Source organism: Labrus bergylta, chromosome 15 (assembly GCF_963930695.1).
Source record: "Labrus bergylta chromosome 15, fLabBer1.1, whole genome shotgun sequence".
Taxonomy (NCBI): Eukaryota; Metazoa; Chordata; class Actinopteri; order Labriformes; family Labridae; genus Labrus; species Labrus bergylta.
Genome location: NC_089209.1, coordinates 19,889,578 through 19,907,713, shown reverse-complemented (window position 1 = coordinate 19,907,713; position 18,136 = coordinate 19,889,578). Strand labels below are relative to the sequence as shown.

The following is an 18,136-nucleotide window of genomic DNA, read 5'->3' as shown; positions in this document are numbered from 1 at the left end:
CAAACCAGCCAACTCATTGATAATTTAACTGTATTACAACATTAATACAGACTTTGATATAATCATATCAATGCATTATAAGCAGTTGAAATCAATTCAACTGATGGAGCTGTTGAAGGAGTGATTGGGTTTTTCTGACAGGGCTCTGCAGGCGTCGCTGCTCTGATCAAAGCAGCACTTGATACACTGTTTAATCGTCCCTCAAATGATCCACCGGGTAACACTACAAAGCCATGCCAGAGAGTAACCAAGAGCTAAATGACGACCTGCTACAAGCCTCCTGAGGTGTGGGCGATCAGGTAGCAGCCATCTCACACCGTGAGAGATGGTGTTACCCTCGAGGATGTAGAGTGATGGAGTGACAGAGTAGAGAGAGACAGATGATCTCAGTGTTAATGTGATGTACAGCACTGGGGATTTTATGGTGCCATCAGGATGTGCCCCGCGGCTCCAGTTGGGGTTTGATATTTCACCTCACGTACTGTAAATTAAGTTTATTTAGTGTGTGACTCAGTCTGCTTACTCTTTCAGTGATACTGTTCAGAAGTGTTTTTAGAAAAGCATGGCACATGCTTAAGATTTTCCACCCTCTTTAAAGCATTTCTTTACAATGCTGCATAATGATTTTGGGTGTAAAAACAATTTTAAAAAACTACAATTCAATTCTATATATTTGACCTTTTAAACTAAGTTTTTTTTAAATTGAAAAATTCAATGTGGGTTAAGGTTAGATTGCCCGGTCTTAATATATAATTCTTGTGTCCTTGGAACCAGGCCTTTGAAACATGATTTAGAAAAGGAACAACATAAGCCAAGAAACAAAGTCTACAACTGTTTTTCTGTTGATGTAAACGGTTTCATTGTTCAGTCCCAGGTGGTATTGGTAAGATTTGATGATTAAACTCTAATGGATGATGCATGCTTTAAAATTCACCAGAGTTGAGCTGTATAAAGATGTAGTTATTTTAACATCACTGTTGACCTCTGACCCCAGAGGATAAAACTTTCTTTTCACAGTGGAGCCCGAGGTTGAGTCCCCCCCCCTTTCTATGATCCTCAATGGGATATGATGTCTGCTGTAAAGGTACTGAAACACAGTCTTTTCTGGGGTCTAATGTCAGAGCTGGGGATGCTCACCTGTTATCTGCGTCTGCCCCTGCGGGTTGAAGGAGTTGGCTCCTGTGTTAAGAGTTGGCCGAGGTCCTTGAGTGGGAACCGCCACCCTAACCCTCATCCTCTCTAGCTCACTAAGACGGTCTGAGAAGAGACCAGCCTTTGGAGGGTCTTCGAGTTTCTGACGATGTCCTGCAGACACACAAAAACAGTGTGTTATTGGTAAGGAGCTGCACCAATCATCGATGTTTTCCAGGCTGAATGCACATTATTTTATTTGATAATTCGATTTATCTGTGCCATGAATTTGCATGCAAATTGTATTCTTGTCAAACATTAAATGAAACAAACTGTGCCCTTCTGTATGATTGACGATCACTGTTTGTTTGCTGTTCTCTTGGCACTCAGTTTGTCAGTTCTTTTTTATAATGGACATTTAATGACTCAGAGCCTCTGTATGCCATGCCTTTCTTGGTAAACACAGTGTGTGCTCCAAAACAAAGAGGAGGTACGGAGGCTCATGGGAATGGGATGCTACATCCTGCTAATTAGGAGCGCCAATTATATCGAATCGTCTTGCATGAGAGAGACAGAAAGAGTTCAGACGGGGTGATTCTGAGAGGGAGAAGTCAGCATGTATGTTCAGTTTTAACCTGAGGCTTCTTCCTCAGGTAAACACATGCTCTCACGCCATTACCCCATTATCCCCACAGGAGGCTAAACCTATGCCAAAGATGTTATACCTGTTCTTTTCCTGCATTCCTCCACTTATTATTTTACACACTTTTAATCCCTGATACAGTTCTCATGCCTCTTCCAGGCTTGCTACTCTCTTTACATTTCAACAGTGCAGGCATATAGATAAACAAGACTGCGTGATAGTAGCCAGCCAATGATTTTCTAAGCAGACTTATCTCATCTGTGGGCACCACTGAGAAACCTACCCAGGTACAGCTGTAGTTTAGCAACAGTGAGTTAGAAAGAAAGGCCTGTGCACACACAGTCCTTTTTTTTTTTTTACCACTGACAAAGCTCTGTATCAGTGCGTCTGTCTGGTCTTGCACTGGTTGCCCTGTAAAGGCGGTAAAGTAAATATCAAACAGAGGAGAGTAGAAGCTCCTGCTGTGCTTGGCAGCGCTCCAATTGGCTCAGACAGAAACAGAGAGCTGCTTCAGAATCCTGCCCAACCTGCTTGTAGCCTGCGCTGGGAACAAAGGCCTGGCACTACACCTACAGCACTTGATGGTTATTCAGGTAAACGAAGAGGAGACATTCAAATAATCATAATTTGAATCACTGAATTATAATGAATAACACCAAAGTGGACCAACAGTTAAACATGTTTTCTAAAGCCTCTACAGGCTGAGGAGCTTCAATAAATGTCTCCTCATATGTCTCTTTCTCTGTAGACTTTATGACTCTCTCAGCATCATATCTGTTCAAAATCATGACAAATGATCTCTTTTGTAAACTACCTCATATTCTTTGTAGTATTTTTCCACTATTGCAAGTATGAAAAAAAAGATTTCAGCCTTAGAAATGCTTCTATAAACCATCTGACGCTTCGCAGCAAACTTGTTTTTTGTGGAACAACTGTTTGGACTTCAGCTCTGCAATCATTTGAGAATTAAAATGCAGCCAGTGACAGACAGACGGATCCTGATTTTTTATTACGGTGACGTTACCAGACTGGCATCATAGAGTTCAAAATAAACAGACAGTCTCATCACCGCTTCCCTACATAGTAGCCTTGGAACGCCACTAATATCGGCTACTTAAAACCCTCAGCTTATTGAAGTTTCTCGTTTTATAACATAATTCATGGCCGTTTTTCATTAATAATATTGCTCCATCGTTCCTGAGGATAATTTGTGCCTCTTGCTGGCATTCCTCATCTCTCGGAGCATGCTGTGCCCAGTCAATCATAGCGTTTCCATTTTCAACAGACCGAATTTCTATTCTAAAAAAGCCTCGGGACACAGTGCGGGCTTTGTGCACGGCCCGTCTCCTAGTGATGGGAATAAATAGCAATGGGAGACCGAGGGAGATGAGGGGAGGCAGAGTGGGACAGAGTCGAGGGGGGAGGAGGCGCACGGAGAGGAAGAGACCCTGATGACTAGTAAATTAAGAGCTCTGGATGGGTCTGAACCAGTCTCATGCTATATGAAGAGTGCTGAGTACAGCAAATGGTAAAATAGTTAGAGAGGGTTTAGAATAAGGAGTGTTTAGGAAGATACCAAAAATAAAAACAAACATGTATACTGTGTATTTATATGTATTTTAAAGAAGATAACATTTCTGATCTGCATGGCACAGTAACTGTTATCTTAAGTTTGATCTGTATCAGAGACCCCCACTTCTAACCAGGATTAAATATTGTAATAATAATTATGTATGGAACTCAGTTTGCAGGAAACCAATGTATTTTCTTCTTGGACAGAGAAGCAGCATTTCAACCACCACATTAAGGTCCAATTTACACTCAAAACAGCGAGACCTCAAGTCCATTAGTTTAGCAGGCTTTGACAGTAAATACAGTTTTTCATGAGTTAATTACACCTTTTAGAGGACAACTGTTGCCAAACACAAGACGTCTCAGCTGTTTTATCGGAACCCTAGCTGGGCGGAGGAATGAGCCGGGGGTATTTAAAGGAGCGGGAAAGGCGGATGATTTCACTGCCGTAGGGAAAGTCCCTGAGATTCCCATCATCCCTGTGAAAACAGCGGAGATTTTCGATAGCGCCTGCCACTTCCCTGCCCAGCCAGCGGCCGGAAACATGGACAGATTCAGACCAGATGTGAGCAACTCGCACACACACATAGAAACACATGCAGAAACGCACACATGTAAGAATGGACATATGCAAACCCACGTCTGCACATGCAATCATGTACATTTGCTGACATGCATCATGCACACACTCTTCTAGTTGCACGTGCAGCAGAGGGTAACACATGCACACAGACAAAGATTAATAATGATTAGATAACGCCTCTATAGATAGTATCTCTAATCGCACAGTTGCACACTGATCCTAGAATAGTATTATTTCAGCCGTCCAAGAGACATAAGTCTGGATTCAACTTGCCCCTGCTGATCTGATAACAGTTAGTAAGAGCAAGTAGGCAAACAGAATATAAGTCCTCTGTAATTAATGGCAGCATTAGATTGGATCTGAGCCTGAGCACAGAGATCTTTGATGGATGGTTAGCTGTTCCCTCATATGTCCTGACTGAAGATACTCCTGAAACGCCGACGTTTTTTATTGTGGGAATTGGTTTATACCAGGTTTTTTTTAATGAGAAGGGAACTGATAATTAAAAAAGGCTTAAATTAAAGAAACATGTTTAAAGGAAAATCATTTGCTGAAAGTTACATAAGTAGAGTGATGTATGCTAAATTTGCAGCTTCAGCTAGCTTAGCTTGGTACGAAGACGGCAAACAAGGAGAAACACTTAACCTAGCTCTGTAAGTTAGCTTAAGAGGCTTAAAGTTTTTGTTACATGTAACAAAGACAGGCTAACCTTTTCCTGTTCCAAGTCTTCATGTTAATCTAAGCTAACATCTCCTGGCTATAGTGTCCAAATAACTTTACAGACTCAAGAGTGGAACCAATTCTTATGTCTCGAAAATGTATTTTATTCCTTTACAGAATCCCCGCCCCTCATAAACACAGCTATCACTGAACACTCATCAGTTGGAAATGCTCCTGCCCGCTGGCTGACTAAGTAACATGTGAGGAAAATGTGCAGCGGCAGAAAATTCGGAATAAATGGGATAATTTATAAATTTGGTGTCACGTCATGCCCTTGCAGCCCTTCAGTCTGGTTTATGATCACTGGGTGAGATTGGATGAATGTATCTTTTGGGCTGATTCAGAAAAACCCTTCATGCTTGTGGAGCCTGGGGTTGAATCAGCCAGTCTGTGTTTGTGAGCGTGTGTATGAGTGTGTCAGTCATCTCTGAGTGAAACGGCCAGTAAAGTCGATGAATGAATGCACTGGGTCCATATTTCACTTTTTTATTTGGAGCCCTCACAGTGGCCATGTTGTTTTTGTCAGCAGTCAGAAACAATGAATTATTTCAGGTGGCAATATGAAACTGGCAGAGCGTTGCTCGAAAGGGAAAAGCGCTGAGTGGGTGACAGCCAGACGCCAGTCTACTATGGGGGTCTGGTATAAACGGAGAGGGAGGTAGGGAGGAAAGACAGAAAGAGAAGAAGGGAGACAATAAAAACGGAATTGGAGGAAAATGGAGAGAAAAGAGGAAAAAAGAGAGAAAAGGGGGAGGAGGTGTGGGAGATGAGGCGGTGAAGTGAAGGAGAGAAGGAGACAGAGAGAAAAGGGGGGAGCCAGGCTGTCGTGGAGGACTGCCAGCCGTCTGTGTGGTCCATGCGTTCCAGCCTGGAGGAAGCAAGCCAGGCAAGGGAAGGGCACACACTCACACATACTTACATATACACACAGACATACACAATAATACCCAAAGGCAAAACAGTTATTGAACCCCAAAACACATTATATACACACTTGTACAATATTGTACAAGGTTCAAACACACATTCAAAACACAGTTTGGCTTGTGTTGGGTTTTCAGACAGACTCCCTCTACACTTCAACACTCACATTGAAGTGTTTTGATATGAACAGGGTTAAAAAAAAAAAATCTCTGAGATGTTTTCTGCTGCAACACAAGGCCAACAAACTCTGGCCCCTTTTTCTTAATCCCAGTCTCAAATAATTCACTTTCTGCTTTCTTCCTCTCTGTTCCTCCCTCCCACTGAATGATTTTGTGTTTTGCGTTGTAAAGAACTTGGCACCTCTTCAAGGAACTTCATGAGACATGCAACTGACTGAACGCCTCTGGAAAAGCCTACAGTCTTTTTTTCTCTCTCCCTCTCTCTCTCTCTCTCTCTCTGTCTGTCTGTCTCTCTCTCTCTCTCTCTCTCTCTGTCTGTCTGTCTCTCTCTCTCTCTCTCTCTCTCTCTCTCTCTCTCTCTCTGTCTCTCTGTCTCTCTCTCTCTGTCTCTCTCTCTCTCTCTGTCTGTCTGTCTCTCTCTCTCTCTCTCTCTCTCTCTCTCTGTCTCTCTGTCTCTCTCTCTCTCTCTCTCTCTCTCTCTCTCTCTCTCCCTCCCTATGTTTGGGTGAGTTTTATTTGTCCGGCTTCCATTGTTAAAACCTGTTACGAATAAGGCAACCGCAAAAAGATGTGGGTGTGTATCTGTCTGTGAAAAAGAAAAGAGTTTTAAGCCTTCTAAAAATCCTCTTTAATTACCTGGAACCTGTACAAATTATAATCTTTATTTAGGAAACTATTCTTGGTGAAGAGGCTCAAAGGACTGATAATCCGCAAACATTATCCCTTACATAATTCATAGAAATTAAAGCTGGCTGTCATGATCTTAATATTATGGTGCAATGTAATTATCACTGTAAGTGATCTTAGCATCACTGACTATAAATGTTTGCTGTAATAAACAAAGCCCCACTGATAGTACAATTCATGTGCAAGTAATGACTTGTTAGTGTGATGACACTGTTTGGAGGCATTTTGGTGTCGTCATAACAGACGCATTAATGAAGGCATCTCACTTACTCATAGTGTTTCCAGCACAACAATGAAACAGTGCTGTCTATTTTTAAGAGTTATAGGACATAGCTTAGCAACCACTTCAATAAGGTTGTTTAGGTATGTGGGTGTTTATCTAAAGTCACGTGAGTGAAAATGTGTGTAAGTGTTAATTGCTGTATCATCGTCATCCTCTTCTGCCTATAAAGCTTGAGGTGTGCCACAAAGCTCTGTTTTAGGTCAACCATTGTTTCTGGTTTTCACACTTCCTATTACAGAAAAGAGATACACATTTAGTATTAAGGATTAATCCCCATTTAGGCCTCCTCTACAATTAAATTCTGGATTTATTTAAAAAATGTGCATTTTGTATTCAAGGATGAATTAATTCCTCCCCAAAATTAACCTGTATACTCCTCGACCCCTGTGAACTGACCCCAGGCTAAGGTCCCCTGACAAGAGTCGACTCTGTGGTTCTCGGTCCAGGTCAGTATCTAGAGTCTACGGAGCCTTTGTTGTGAGGGCTCTACAGCTTTTGAATTTCTTGTTTGGGGAAACTAAGGCTTCCTACTTCTGATGAGTTCAGGAATTCCAGCCTGCTGTAATATTAAAGTGCTTGTTTTACGTTTGCTTTGTGAAGAACTTTGTAGCTTCATTTGATTGATAAATGCTAATAGGTCTATTTTATGGTTATTATTAAAGCTATTATACTACTGTAGAAGCAGCTAAATTTGTGAAGAGCTTGAGACCAAGAAAAAATGTCCCCAAGGGGATAATAGAGTGTATTGTATTGTGTCATGTCGTATCGTATCCTTAGGTATCTTATTATGAAAGTATACAGAAGCACGTCTATAAGTAATATATGTAAGTATGAGCATGTGTGTGTCACAGGAAGAGTTTGGCTTGGCAGACTGGTCTCCTGAACCACTAATATTGTCTGCAGGCCTGAAAGTAACCAGGGCCCCTTCCCCAGACTTGTTAACACCCTGACCAAAATTGAACCAAAACACGACCCTGTCCCCAAGCCCAGATACCCCAGACCCGGTGAATTTAAACACCAGAGAGCAGAGCCTGACCGCTAACCTCCACCACTGACACACAACACACAACCGTCACTAACACTTGGGGATGCAAAATAACCACTGTAATATGCTGCAGCGAGACACAGTTTGTGTGACGCCACAATGGTTTTTGTCACCTCCTATGTTTGTCTGTCATCAATTAAGTATAATGAGAACTGTGGGTTTGGACAGAAAGCCTTGTATATTGTGTTATTACGACTCGGCTATTATCACTCAGGAAGTTTGTCTCAGCCGGTGCAGCCGCCGTCAGGAGCAGCTGAAAGGAGACAGAACCACCTATAAAAGCATATTGGTTTAAACAGCCACTCCCTGTCTATTAGCTTGAAATGACATTTAATGAGGCTTATTAGCTCCGCTCCAAATCAGCACTGCTGCTACACTAGACTAATGGCACCAGTAACACACTTTCTCTCTGCTAATCCTGCCATGTGGGTGCCTATGTAGTTGCAGGAGCTAGAGGACATTTGAAATCATACATCAGCAAACAGACATGAACATGCCTGTACACATGAACACACAAAGACCCATACATGTGCACACACTTCCTGAGATGTTGGTGCAGTGGCAAACCACAGGGTAACCAAGAGCTGTCAAACGATTAAGCACAATGCGAGCCACAGAAACCAAGTTAGCCTCCCGCTAATAACACAGTGGCCAGAGGGACCTGACTAACCACTTACCATACCCACACATACACACTGTAAACCCCCGAGGAAAATCATACCGCAGGTCTTTAAAGTAGGACCTACTGATATTCGTCACTCTGACCACGCAATTAATTAGCTGGAGCTCAGCAGCACAGTTTAGAGATATGAGCCTTACTCATTCACGGGTGGTCCGACCTTTTACCACTACTGATATAAGAAGAGGAACCGCTGGGGAAATCAAATCCCGCAGGAAACCTCATATGGCTACCATAAGGCTCATCAAACGCTCCGACATAAAATGTCCTTCCCGAGTGAGACACCACAACCAGGGAAGTCATTAACAGGGAGCAATAGCTACCACTAACATCCCGAAAAGTCTGAAAAATCTAAATCGTATTAAGAACTGTTGCTAATTTTAGTTTCTCAGTTACTAGCTTGTGTTGATATCGAATGTTATTGTTATCGCTTTTTTTCATAGAACAACATTGCTTTCAACGCAAAGGCCACAGAGTGCCAGTGTAAGTCAGGCTCAAGACTACCCACTGTTCACTCTCCATGTTTCTCTGTGCGGACCCCTCCCAGTAGGGCCCCGGAGTACCACAGGCCTCCTAATTACCCACTAGTTTAACACAAAATAGAGCTGTAATAGCCCCCCCCATGTGTCAATGAAGTGTTCACAGATAGAATCACAGTTTTGGAGACAGCCGGGGCTCTCAGCTCTGAGTCCCTCCGTGCTGAAAACCTGGAGGAGGGGGGGGGGGGGGGGCGCGGTTGAGAGGGCACATGTGTGTTTTGCCACCCTCCGACCTCAGCTTAATGACCCCTGAGAGGGAGACGTGTTCTGGCTGTAGTTTCTGAGTAAATTACACCAGCACTGCAATTCTGACCACTTAGCAGCAAAGCAAAGAAGTTCAGGGGTTACGTATGATGACATACTCTTTATTGCTTAAATTACTGTCCCAAGACTGAAGTTAAAACGTGCAGGCTTTAACTTTAAAAGATGTGTGTTAGACCACAAATTGGTCTGAGACAAAGGGAAGAATAACACATAAAAGTGCCAAAATCCCTCACCTGAAGTCAGGTAGGGTTGACTTTCTCTAGTTTATTTACTCAATCTTACTTCACATACTTCCTGGAAGGCTTTCCGGACACTTTTCTAAACAAATTCTGCTCTGACTCCCATCTGCTCGCCACCGAATAACAGTACTTGTTTGAAAGTCATCTGATGGGGGACAGCAGATGCACAGGAAATGCTTTTGATCAAACAAAAAGGCTCAAATGGGAGGAAAGAAGAAGGGGGGAAAAGTGGGTGTGAGTACATGTGCGCATGACGACTAGCATGTGCCTTTGTTTCGATGTGTGTTGATGAACACTGGATGTGGAGTTTCTGATCCTTTTTTTGGCACACTGGCAGGTTTCCTACAATGGAGACTAATGGTTGTGCTAATCCTACTGTCTCCCGGCTCCTCTGTGTCTCTGAGCGTCCTGGTGCCATATGTGGCGGCGCAGGCGGCAAGAGGGTTGTTTGTGATGTGATATTGTTCATTGAGACCCCATGAGATGAGAATATTTTTTTTTATGAATAGGGAGGAGGGTTGGGGAAACAGCTGCATGCCAGACCAGTTGGCACTGAGGGCTATAGTAAAGTTTTTTTTCCTCCTCAGTTGTTTTTATATGGGCCATTAAAGGGAGCTGATGCTAGCATTCTGCTACCCAATGTACCCTCTCAGGAATATTCTGCCTAACTTTTTATTTCCTTTCTTTCTTACAGACTGTCACATGGGTGGCTGTGATTCTTTGAGAGGCCGACTTTTTCAAAACCTGTTGATCGCAAATCAAACAGTCACTATTTTCCCCCCAGTAAACTTGTTTCATCTAAATTAATTTGTTTTATTAAATCTAGGCTTCTGCTTCCACTCGTTGCAGATCCAGCCACACCCGTAGTTTTTTTAAAGGGACGCTCAACAAAATTTTAAGTTTAATTAACTCATCACCAGGAGTACTGCTGTGCTTGTAAACCCAGTATAACGAGGATAACTGAGGATGAAAAGAATTGTCACAAGGCTATCTGAGCTTGGGCACGAGACTTCAAAGTAAAGCCTGTATTTCAAACTGAAAAAAAAAGACGTCAGAGAAAATGTTGCCTTTTCTAAGGGAGGGAGTTTTTCATGAAAGATCCCATTGTGTTGCATTATGGGAAATGTAGGAGAATGTGTTTTCAAAGCTTGTGGGAGCTTCAACAGATAGTCAGGATATTTTGGCCTTCGCTGCTTCAATTTTGAGATTTTTTCAGCGAGTCCTGAAATGAATCGCACTTTAATAAAAACAATCCTTGTGTAATGTTAAAATAGGTGCACCACTCCAGATGCACAGTCAAGGAGGTCATTTGTTGTTTTCTGCATGTGTGATAATATTCCTGTGCTGTACTGTGTGTGCGTGCCTTTGTACTCACTCCTTGGTTCACGCGGTCCGTCCACGGTGACCTTTATGGCTCGGTGGTAAGTGGCCACTTGTGGTGGGTTGGTGAATACTGTGATTGTCAGCGTGAAGCTCTTGCCTGTGGTGACATCAAACAACATCAAATGACACACTATCCTGAAAGACAATGACATGCATTCATCGCTAAACCATCCCCAAGTCACAAGTGTGGTTGTGATCACATAATGACCAATGCAAACTAGGATTAACGACAGACATGATTGCCTCTTTCAGTGGGTCCATTTAGGCTCATTGGCAGAGCCTTAATGGGAGATTGAATGGAGGAGCCAGTGTCTTGTTATCCAGACTTTCTCCCAAGTCTAACGCAGGGTGAGTGGGCGAGAGGCATTTTAATAGTCACTTCCTTTCTCGATAATCCCCAGCAGTTGCTGCCTTGGGGTTTGTGTGTCTCTGTGCTCCTATGTCCATGCATGAGGAACACTATGAATCAGAGTGCAGCAGCCAAGTCAGCAGCAGCACTAACGGCTGAGGTATGCAGATGTGTCGTGTAACCTTGGCTACACAAAAGAAACAGGAAGGTGGGGGGCAGGTTGCAGAGCAGCTGTCCATTGAGTCGCAGCTCAACCATGCCCTCCCCTCTACAGGTCAGCGTAAACATGCCTTTCAAGGAAGCGATAAGATGATAAGAGAGATAGCAGATCACAAACTGAACAGGTGTTCCACATACCTGATTTGAGCTGCATGCGGGTAAACCAGAGCCAGAGCCAGCGGTCTGTGATAACACCTACTGCGTCGCCTTCAATGCTTCTAATTTGGGCAATGTCGAGGCAATCCTTTAAACTACTTTAATATTAACTCTAATGATGTTATCACAGGTGTCTGATTTCTCTCTGAATCACCTTTCCCTTCCATCCTTGCTTTCATCGCATGCTAACACCATTTCAGCCTCTAGCAATCCTTCTCCATTCGTTGGCTTCCCCTGCCTCTGTGTGCATGACTGTCAGCTATCTAACATCCTATCAGTTTGCTCTGCTTGTACTTATCTCTGTCATTGCCTGGTGTTCATTACAGACACCTCGTAGTCTGATCTCCCCGGGCTCCTATGTCACTTCCTGTGACTAGATTCTGTGTCACAGCAGAGGGACGCACACAAGGTTTCTGTGACGACAGGTCCAGCCCCCGTACCCTCACTGCCCTCTGTCACTCGTCATCCCTCCTGACTGCTTCCTCATTTTTTTGACATGGGGAAACTAAGAGGAAAACTCACTGATGAAGTTGCTGACAGCGCTAATCATCATCAACTTATCGCAGGCGACCACTGTCTGTGAGACTTATAGAAAATAAAAGTGTCAAAGAAAATATTTCCAGTAACTTTGGAGAGGGTGAGAGCACATCCTAAGTGCCAAATCTAAAATCGTAAATAAGACGCCTTAGTGACAAGGCAGTTAATGATGCAGAGAGTCGACTTGGGGATGCCAAATATTCTGGGAATGCCATTTGACCCAATAGGAGAGCTCCTCTGCCTCGCAGCCTGAGGATGTGTGCAGAGTGATCAGCGGCGAGGCTGCAGCACCACCCATCATGTAAATAAGCCTGAACTGAGCAGGGTCATTTCAGGTGAACGTTATAAAACGGAACGAAAAAACAACTTGTTTATTTTATATTAACATTTCTCACACTTTGTTTGAGAATCCCAGAGTATGGAAAAGTGGCTTTAACAACGCATTCCTACCTGACCCAAGGATAAAAAATAAATAAATACTTCAAGGACCTTCATATTTAAGGCGCTTTGCAACTTCATTCAAATCTCAGTCATCAAGAGACCAACAGTGGGGTTTGAGCTGGGAGTTGGAGATCATTATGTGGTTGCCATGAGGGGAACGTGACCACTAATCCACACCACTGAATCTAATAGCTCCTGCTGAGTCGTGTTCATGTGCAGAGAGTGTTTCAGGCCTCACCTCGGCCACTGCGGCCCACGAAGCGGAGGTCGTTGAAACGGGCTACCTGGTTCTTCATCACACCTGAGGCATTCCTGAGCTCAGCCGAGTAGTTCTCATCATTGCCCGCCATTACTGTGACGACGGTCCCATCAGGTATGTCTCCCAGGGCAACCACCTGTGACTCAAAGAATCATAAAAATATAACTCCCATCTTTAAAATCCTGCAACATTTTCTCATCACATGTTGATGAATTTAAAGAAAAGAGAAACAAATGATTATAGAAGATTTTAATCCAAAAGCTGAGCGGAATCAAATTTTGGATTAATTTTAGTTCCTCTATTAAAATAATTAACATGGCTTATATGACAGGCTTGTCTAACACCATCCTCAAAATCTTGTAGACAAATGAGTTTTAATTCAGCTTCACTTTGTATTAAAAAAAAAGTAAGTGAGTCCTTGTGTTATCATTTAGATCCTTGGATACAGATTAAAGAGAACGAGTAGGCCTACAGAGCAACAATAATTACAGAGCCATAGTAATAGGAACAGTTAAATAACACATATATTTTAAAATGTGTCAGATTTGATTTGGAGCCAGAGCTTCAGCCGCAAATTTCCACTTTGGTGTTCCTTTGATCCATCCTTTAAATAAGATCTGTCGAGTAATTAATAGGGCCTTTCCTGTGAATTATCACAGCAGAAAAAACCGTGTAAGGGCTTCAGGAAAGTTCAGAGGCCTCAATGTTTAAATAATGAAACTTTGCTTTTGTATGTTTACAGATCTTTTCCCGTCTTCTGTTTTCAGTCAAATCTGAGTTTGAAAACTGACTTCAATAATTTAGTATGATCATTAAAAAAAGAAACAAAAGGCCACACAATCTTTTAACATATGTTTAGCATGTGAGTTATGTTTTAAAATAAATTCTCATTTCCTGTAAACAATTGCTGGTTACAAAAAGCTGTAAATAATTATTGTGGAAAACATATTTTATGGAGGAATTATTCACTGCTTGGGAGGTCTTAAATGAGTACAACTTTTTGTAGAATTAACAATGCTAAATATTTATCTATAAATAAAATGCAGTTTTTGTTTGTTTGTAAAAAATCACCAGACATGTGAAGCATTTCCTTTTTGTTTAACATCTTTTAAAATTCTAGGCACTGAGGTTAAGACTTATTTATACATAGGCCTATTTATATTTAACATTTATTTTAATGTGACTTCATAACCCAAAGATAATTATAGCAGACCTGTTGAACTGACGATCCACAAAGATGTAAATCAAATGTAATCATAACTTATTTCAGAAAGAGCGCTACATTTAAGAGAAGATACATTAAAGACCATGAGGGAAAAGACACACACACACACATACACACACGAACAAATCCTAAACTCACGGCATTTAACAGTACAACCTTTTAAATTTGTGTAAGTTCAGTTTAAAGAAAAAAAAAAAATCTGCATCCACTTATCCAAAACCCTTTCTTGGCTAAATGTGGTGTTTGTTTGTGTTACGGTTCGCACCGCTTCAAACTGCGGTCTCTTGATTCAGCAGCACATGACAGACGGGACTCACCTTGAAGGCGACAGGCAGCGTCTTGTTACACCGCCAGTGGGAGGGCAGGACCGAGCACAGAAAGTTGGGGCTGTCGGTCCGGACCAGCTCGGCCGGGTGGTCGGCGATGATCTCGGCCATGCTGCGGTTTTCGTGGGGACGCAGCCTGGGCACCGCCGCTGCGTCCGGCTGCCCGGCTGGAGAGCTCACATCGTTCATCTTCCCTGGGACCGGCTGGAGGCTATTGGACGGCGGACTGAACCTCCGACTGGCGCTGGTATCTACGGGAATTCGCATCACAACAGCGCGGATTATCAAAAAAGTCCAAAGTCTCTACTGCTCCTCTCTCTTTCTTTCTCTGTCAGAAACTCGCAGTGTGCGGTGCTGCTCGCTGAACCTCAGCGCGGCTGCCAACGGAAAATGGGACCTCGCGAGCGCACACAGCGTTTCAAAAAGCCTCTCCACTAACTTCACTGGGCGCCTTCAAGCGAAATAAAACATACTGCCCCGGCAAGAAAAAACACCCCTCAAAAGACTTGGATGATGTTTTAAATGACAAGTTCTTTTTTTTTTTTCAAACTTCTCTGGGGCAGCGTCCATGCGCCATAACGCAGCCGTAGTTGCTCTTGTGCGGATAAAAATAACATGAAATAAATGTCCGAGCGCGTAATAGGCTATACTATTACAAATAAAGCAGGTCTAAAATGGAACAGCCGGCCCAGATGCTCAAAAAGTTTTTGTCTGTCTTCCTTTTGAGAGGAGTCAAAGCGCTGCTCCAGGTGCGTCATTGAAGTCTTTGTGTCAAACTGAAAGGCTTTCTTAAAGCCCGCAGGCTATGTACACACACAAAGTTTTCAAAGTCAACGGAATATGCTCTAACAATACTTAATAGAGCTATTTATAACCTAGAAACGCTTGCAAATTGTACACGCTTTACGAAAAGTCTCTCGGCCACGCCGCAGGTTTTTGTATTTAGGGTTAAAAAGGTTGATGAAGTCGGGGGTGAAAAATCATCGCCGGTGAGATGAAGGAGGCGGAAAAAAGAATCCAGTTTTTGTAGCCGTAAATGTGGTTAGTGTTTGGAGGTCGGGGTTTCCCGTGCGCAAGCTTTTTGTGGTTTATATAGCTCGAGCGCCCAGCAATTATTGTGCTGATGTGACTCCAACACGTGGTGTCTGGAGTCGGATCCATTCCCTCCGCCACAATCTATCACGCCTATATACGAGCGGACAGGTCTCCGTGTCAGCTCTCTACCTTCATGAAACACACTTGGAACTATGTTTAACGCCTTTCTCTGTGTCGGCATTCAGAGGTTCTTAGCTGCCCGCTGTACATACCCACATGTTACTGCTCCCCGGGACCCTCTGCGCGTTTCTACTCTGCTGGGGACGGTCATGTCCAGTCAGTAACACCATCAGTCTGTCAGTCCGCCTTGTGTTACCACTTTGACCTGACAATGTGCGCGTCTCAAGAGCGTTCACGGAGCCGAGAAGTGAGTTACACTCCATAAGGTAGAGGAGTGAGTGAGTCACCGGAGAGCGGTGAGTCAGGTAGAGGCGCAGGAGTAGAGTTTCACTCGGTCGCAGGGGAGAGCTGTTGTGCAGGTGTACAGGTATTCTACTTTACACCGGCTCTAATTTATGTTCCACCACACTTGTGGCTGCTACCCGTGTGCTGGGGGCTGTTTAAAAAAGCCAGATAAATGAAATCTAATTTTATGAGCCTCATACAGCTTGTCAAATAATCTACCTAGAACAGAGAGGACTTGTATTGTACTCATTCCAATTTCATGCACCTCATACTTCTACATCAGCACATCTTAGAAAAAAAAAATGCACTTTTTACTTCAATACATCTGTTTGATAAGTATAGTTTTTTTTGTTAAAACAGCCCAACAGTTTAAAGGGTAACCCAATATGGCTCATCCTCCATCAAATTATACTAAAACATAAATGTATTTTACACAAAAATGTATCAATAATACAATAATAATCATCTAAAATAAATAGTATTTTGGTTGTTGTAGAAAAACTATACCTTTAGCACATATTGCCAATAAAAAAATATAAATTTTCTTGTTTGGTGTAATAATAAAAAAATATATAGGATCCAAATACGTCTTCCATCATACAAAAAATGAGAATAAATTATATTTTTCAAATCACAAATTTTCCCAAAGCAAAGGAAAAACCATCACACACACACACACACACACACAAAAGCACATAGAGGAACTCTTACTAGAAATAGCCTTAACTACCTCTAAATCTCCAATCACAAACCTCACGGTTAGCAAAACCTTGTCCGAATAAAACATTCTACATAATTTTAATGTTTTTATTGAAGTCCTAAAATGTCTCAAATGTCTCTTTCGTGGAAGTTCATCTGAATGAAGAAAGTGAGCGAGCCTGTGTCTACTGTAGAGGGCATCATCTACCCTCTGACAGACTCCATGTCACAGCCGGCTCTCATCACCCAACCCCCCCCCCCCCCTCCTCCCGCCCTCCACCCTGATTACCCATCAGTCTCCCAATGAGTCTGTTGTGAGTGCCACATCACACAGCAGATTTCTGAGTTACTTTTCTGTTGCTCCGAAACAGGCTTTTATTGCAGCGAGTGTATAAGACAAAGGCCTTGATGTTTTTGGTCTGTTTAAAAAAATAAAAGGGACTACTTGGAGGCACAACTGTCCGTTTATTCTGGTCCTGTCGGGGGTTAATGCAGCTTATTTTTATGCGATACCGTTTAAGTCATTTTACAATACGATTTCTGCGTCAAAAGAAAAAGAACTAAAGTCTAAAAGTAACTTCAAATAACTTGATTTCTTGTATTTCAGAAGTATGTATGTATATGTGTGTGCTCGCATACGTGTGTGTGTGTGTGTGTGTGTGTGTGTGTGTGTGTGTGTGTGTGAGGATGTGGGAGGGATATATACACATATAGTATATATATAAAGTCTAAAAGCACTGACACGCATCTGGCACCTCGTCATGTGGACGAGGAGGAGGAGGAGAAGAGAAAAAAAAAAAAGAGTGATTGAGTTACACTTCCCCTCTGTGTGCCCCAAACACCAGAAATATGGTTCACATTGTCCAACATTCTCAAAGATCGGCTAACAATTCACGGATGGATAAATGTGAATAGTAGTAATTAAATCTGTAATAGTGATAAACATGGCCTTGCAGGGACCGTGGAGCCGGTTATTCCAACAGAGTTAGGTTTCAGTTCTGATAATATCGCTTTTTCACCGCTGAATACATTTGCTGTAATGTGGAAAACATCCTTAATGTTGAAGCGGAATTTAATTTAGGAAATGTTACGGCTGAAATAATAACAAGCTCTGAGTCCATTTCAGTCCATCAATTTAATCAGGCTAATTATTTTAAACACATATGTGTTTTACATTATTTTGACTGAAATTTGAACTGGAATATCATTTTGGGAACTTTTTTGTGAGTCTGAAATTCAGATATTCTGAACTCTGTGGCCCATTAGAGAAAGAGGCAAAAGGAGCCTCTTGATTTCCCTCGTCTGATTTAAGGCCCATGTGCACCCCTTCACCTCCTCAACCCCATGTAGTCGTGACTCAAATCCCCACAACTCTGCTCATCAAAGAGTGTTTGTCCCATCTCACTCTGCTTTACCTCCCCGCTGTACTTCCAGCATCTGTCTTCCAGCTCCCTACAGGATACGCCCGCATTCACACAGTCTGTCTGGCTCTCTGTCAGTCAGAGGTAGACAAACCTCTGGATCTAAAATCAATCTTTTAATGTTTAGATGTGA

The 18,136-nt window shown here is 42.5% G+C and overlaps 1 protein-coding gene across 4 annotated transcripts in view; it reads right to left on the bottom strand.

Moving 5' to 3' along the window:
• The window catches only part of runx2b (RUNX family transcription factor 2b), a 40,702-nt gene that overhangs the window by 7,942 nt on the left and 14,624 nt on the right, over nt 1-18,136 (bottom strand). For 2 of the 4 annotated variants that reach the window (XM_065963994.1, XM_065963993.1), the window contains exons 3-6: nt 14,375-14,634; nt 12,812-12,968; nt 10,864-10,968; nt 1,138-1,305 (exon numbers count right to left, since the gene is read on the bottom strand). In XM_065963994.1, coding sequence (XP_065820066.1) covers nt 1,138-1,305; nt 10,864-10,968; nt 12,812-12,968; nt 14,375-14,634 — 690 coding nt within the window. Of the gene's footprint in view, nt 1-1,137; nt 1,306-10,863; nt 10,969-12,811; nt 12,969-14,374; nt 14,635-15,690; nt 16,778-18,136 lie in introns of those variants that run through there. The other 2 variants (XM_065963995.1, XM_065963996.1) reach the window with 2 other exon arrangements.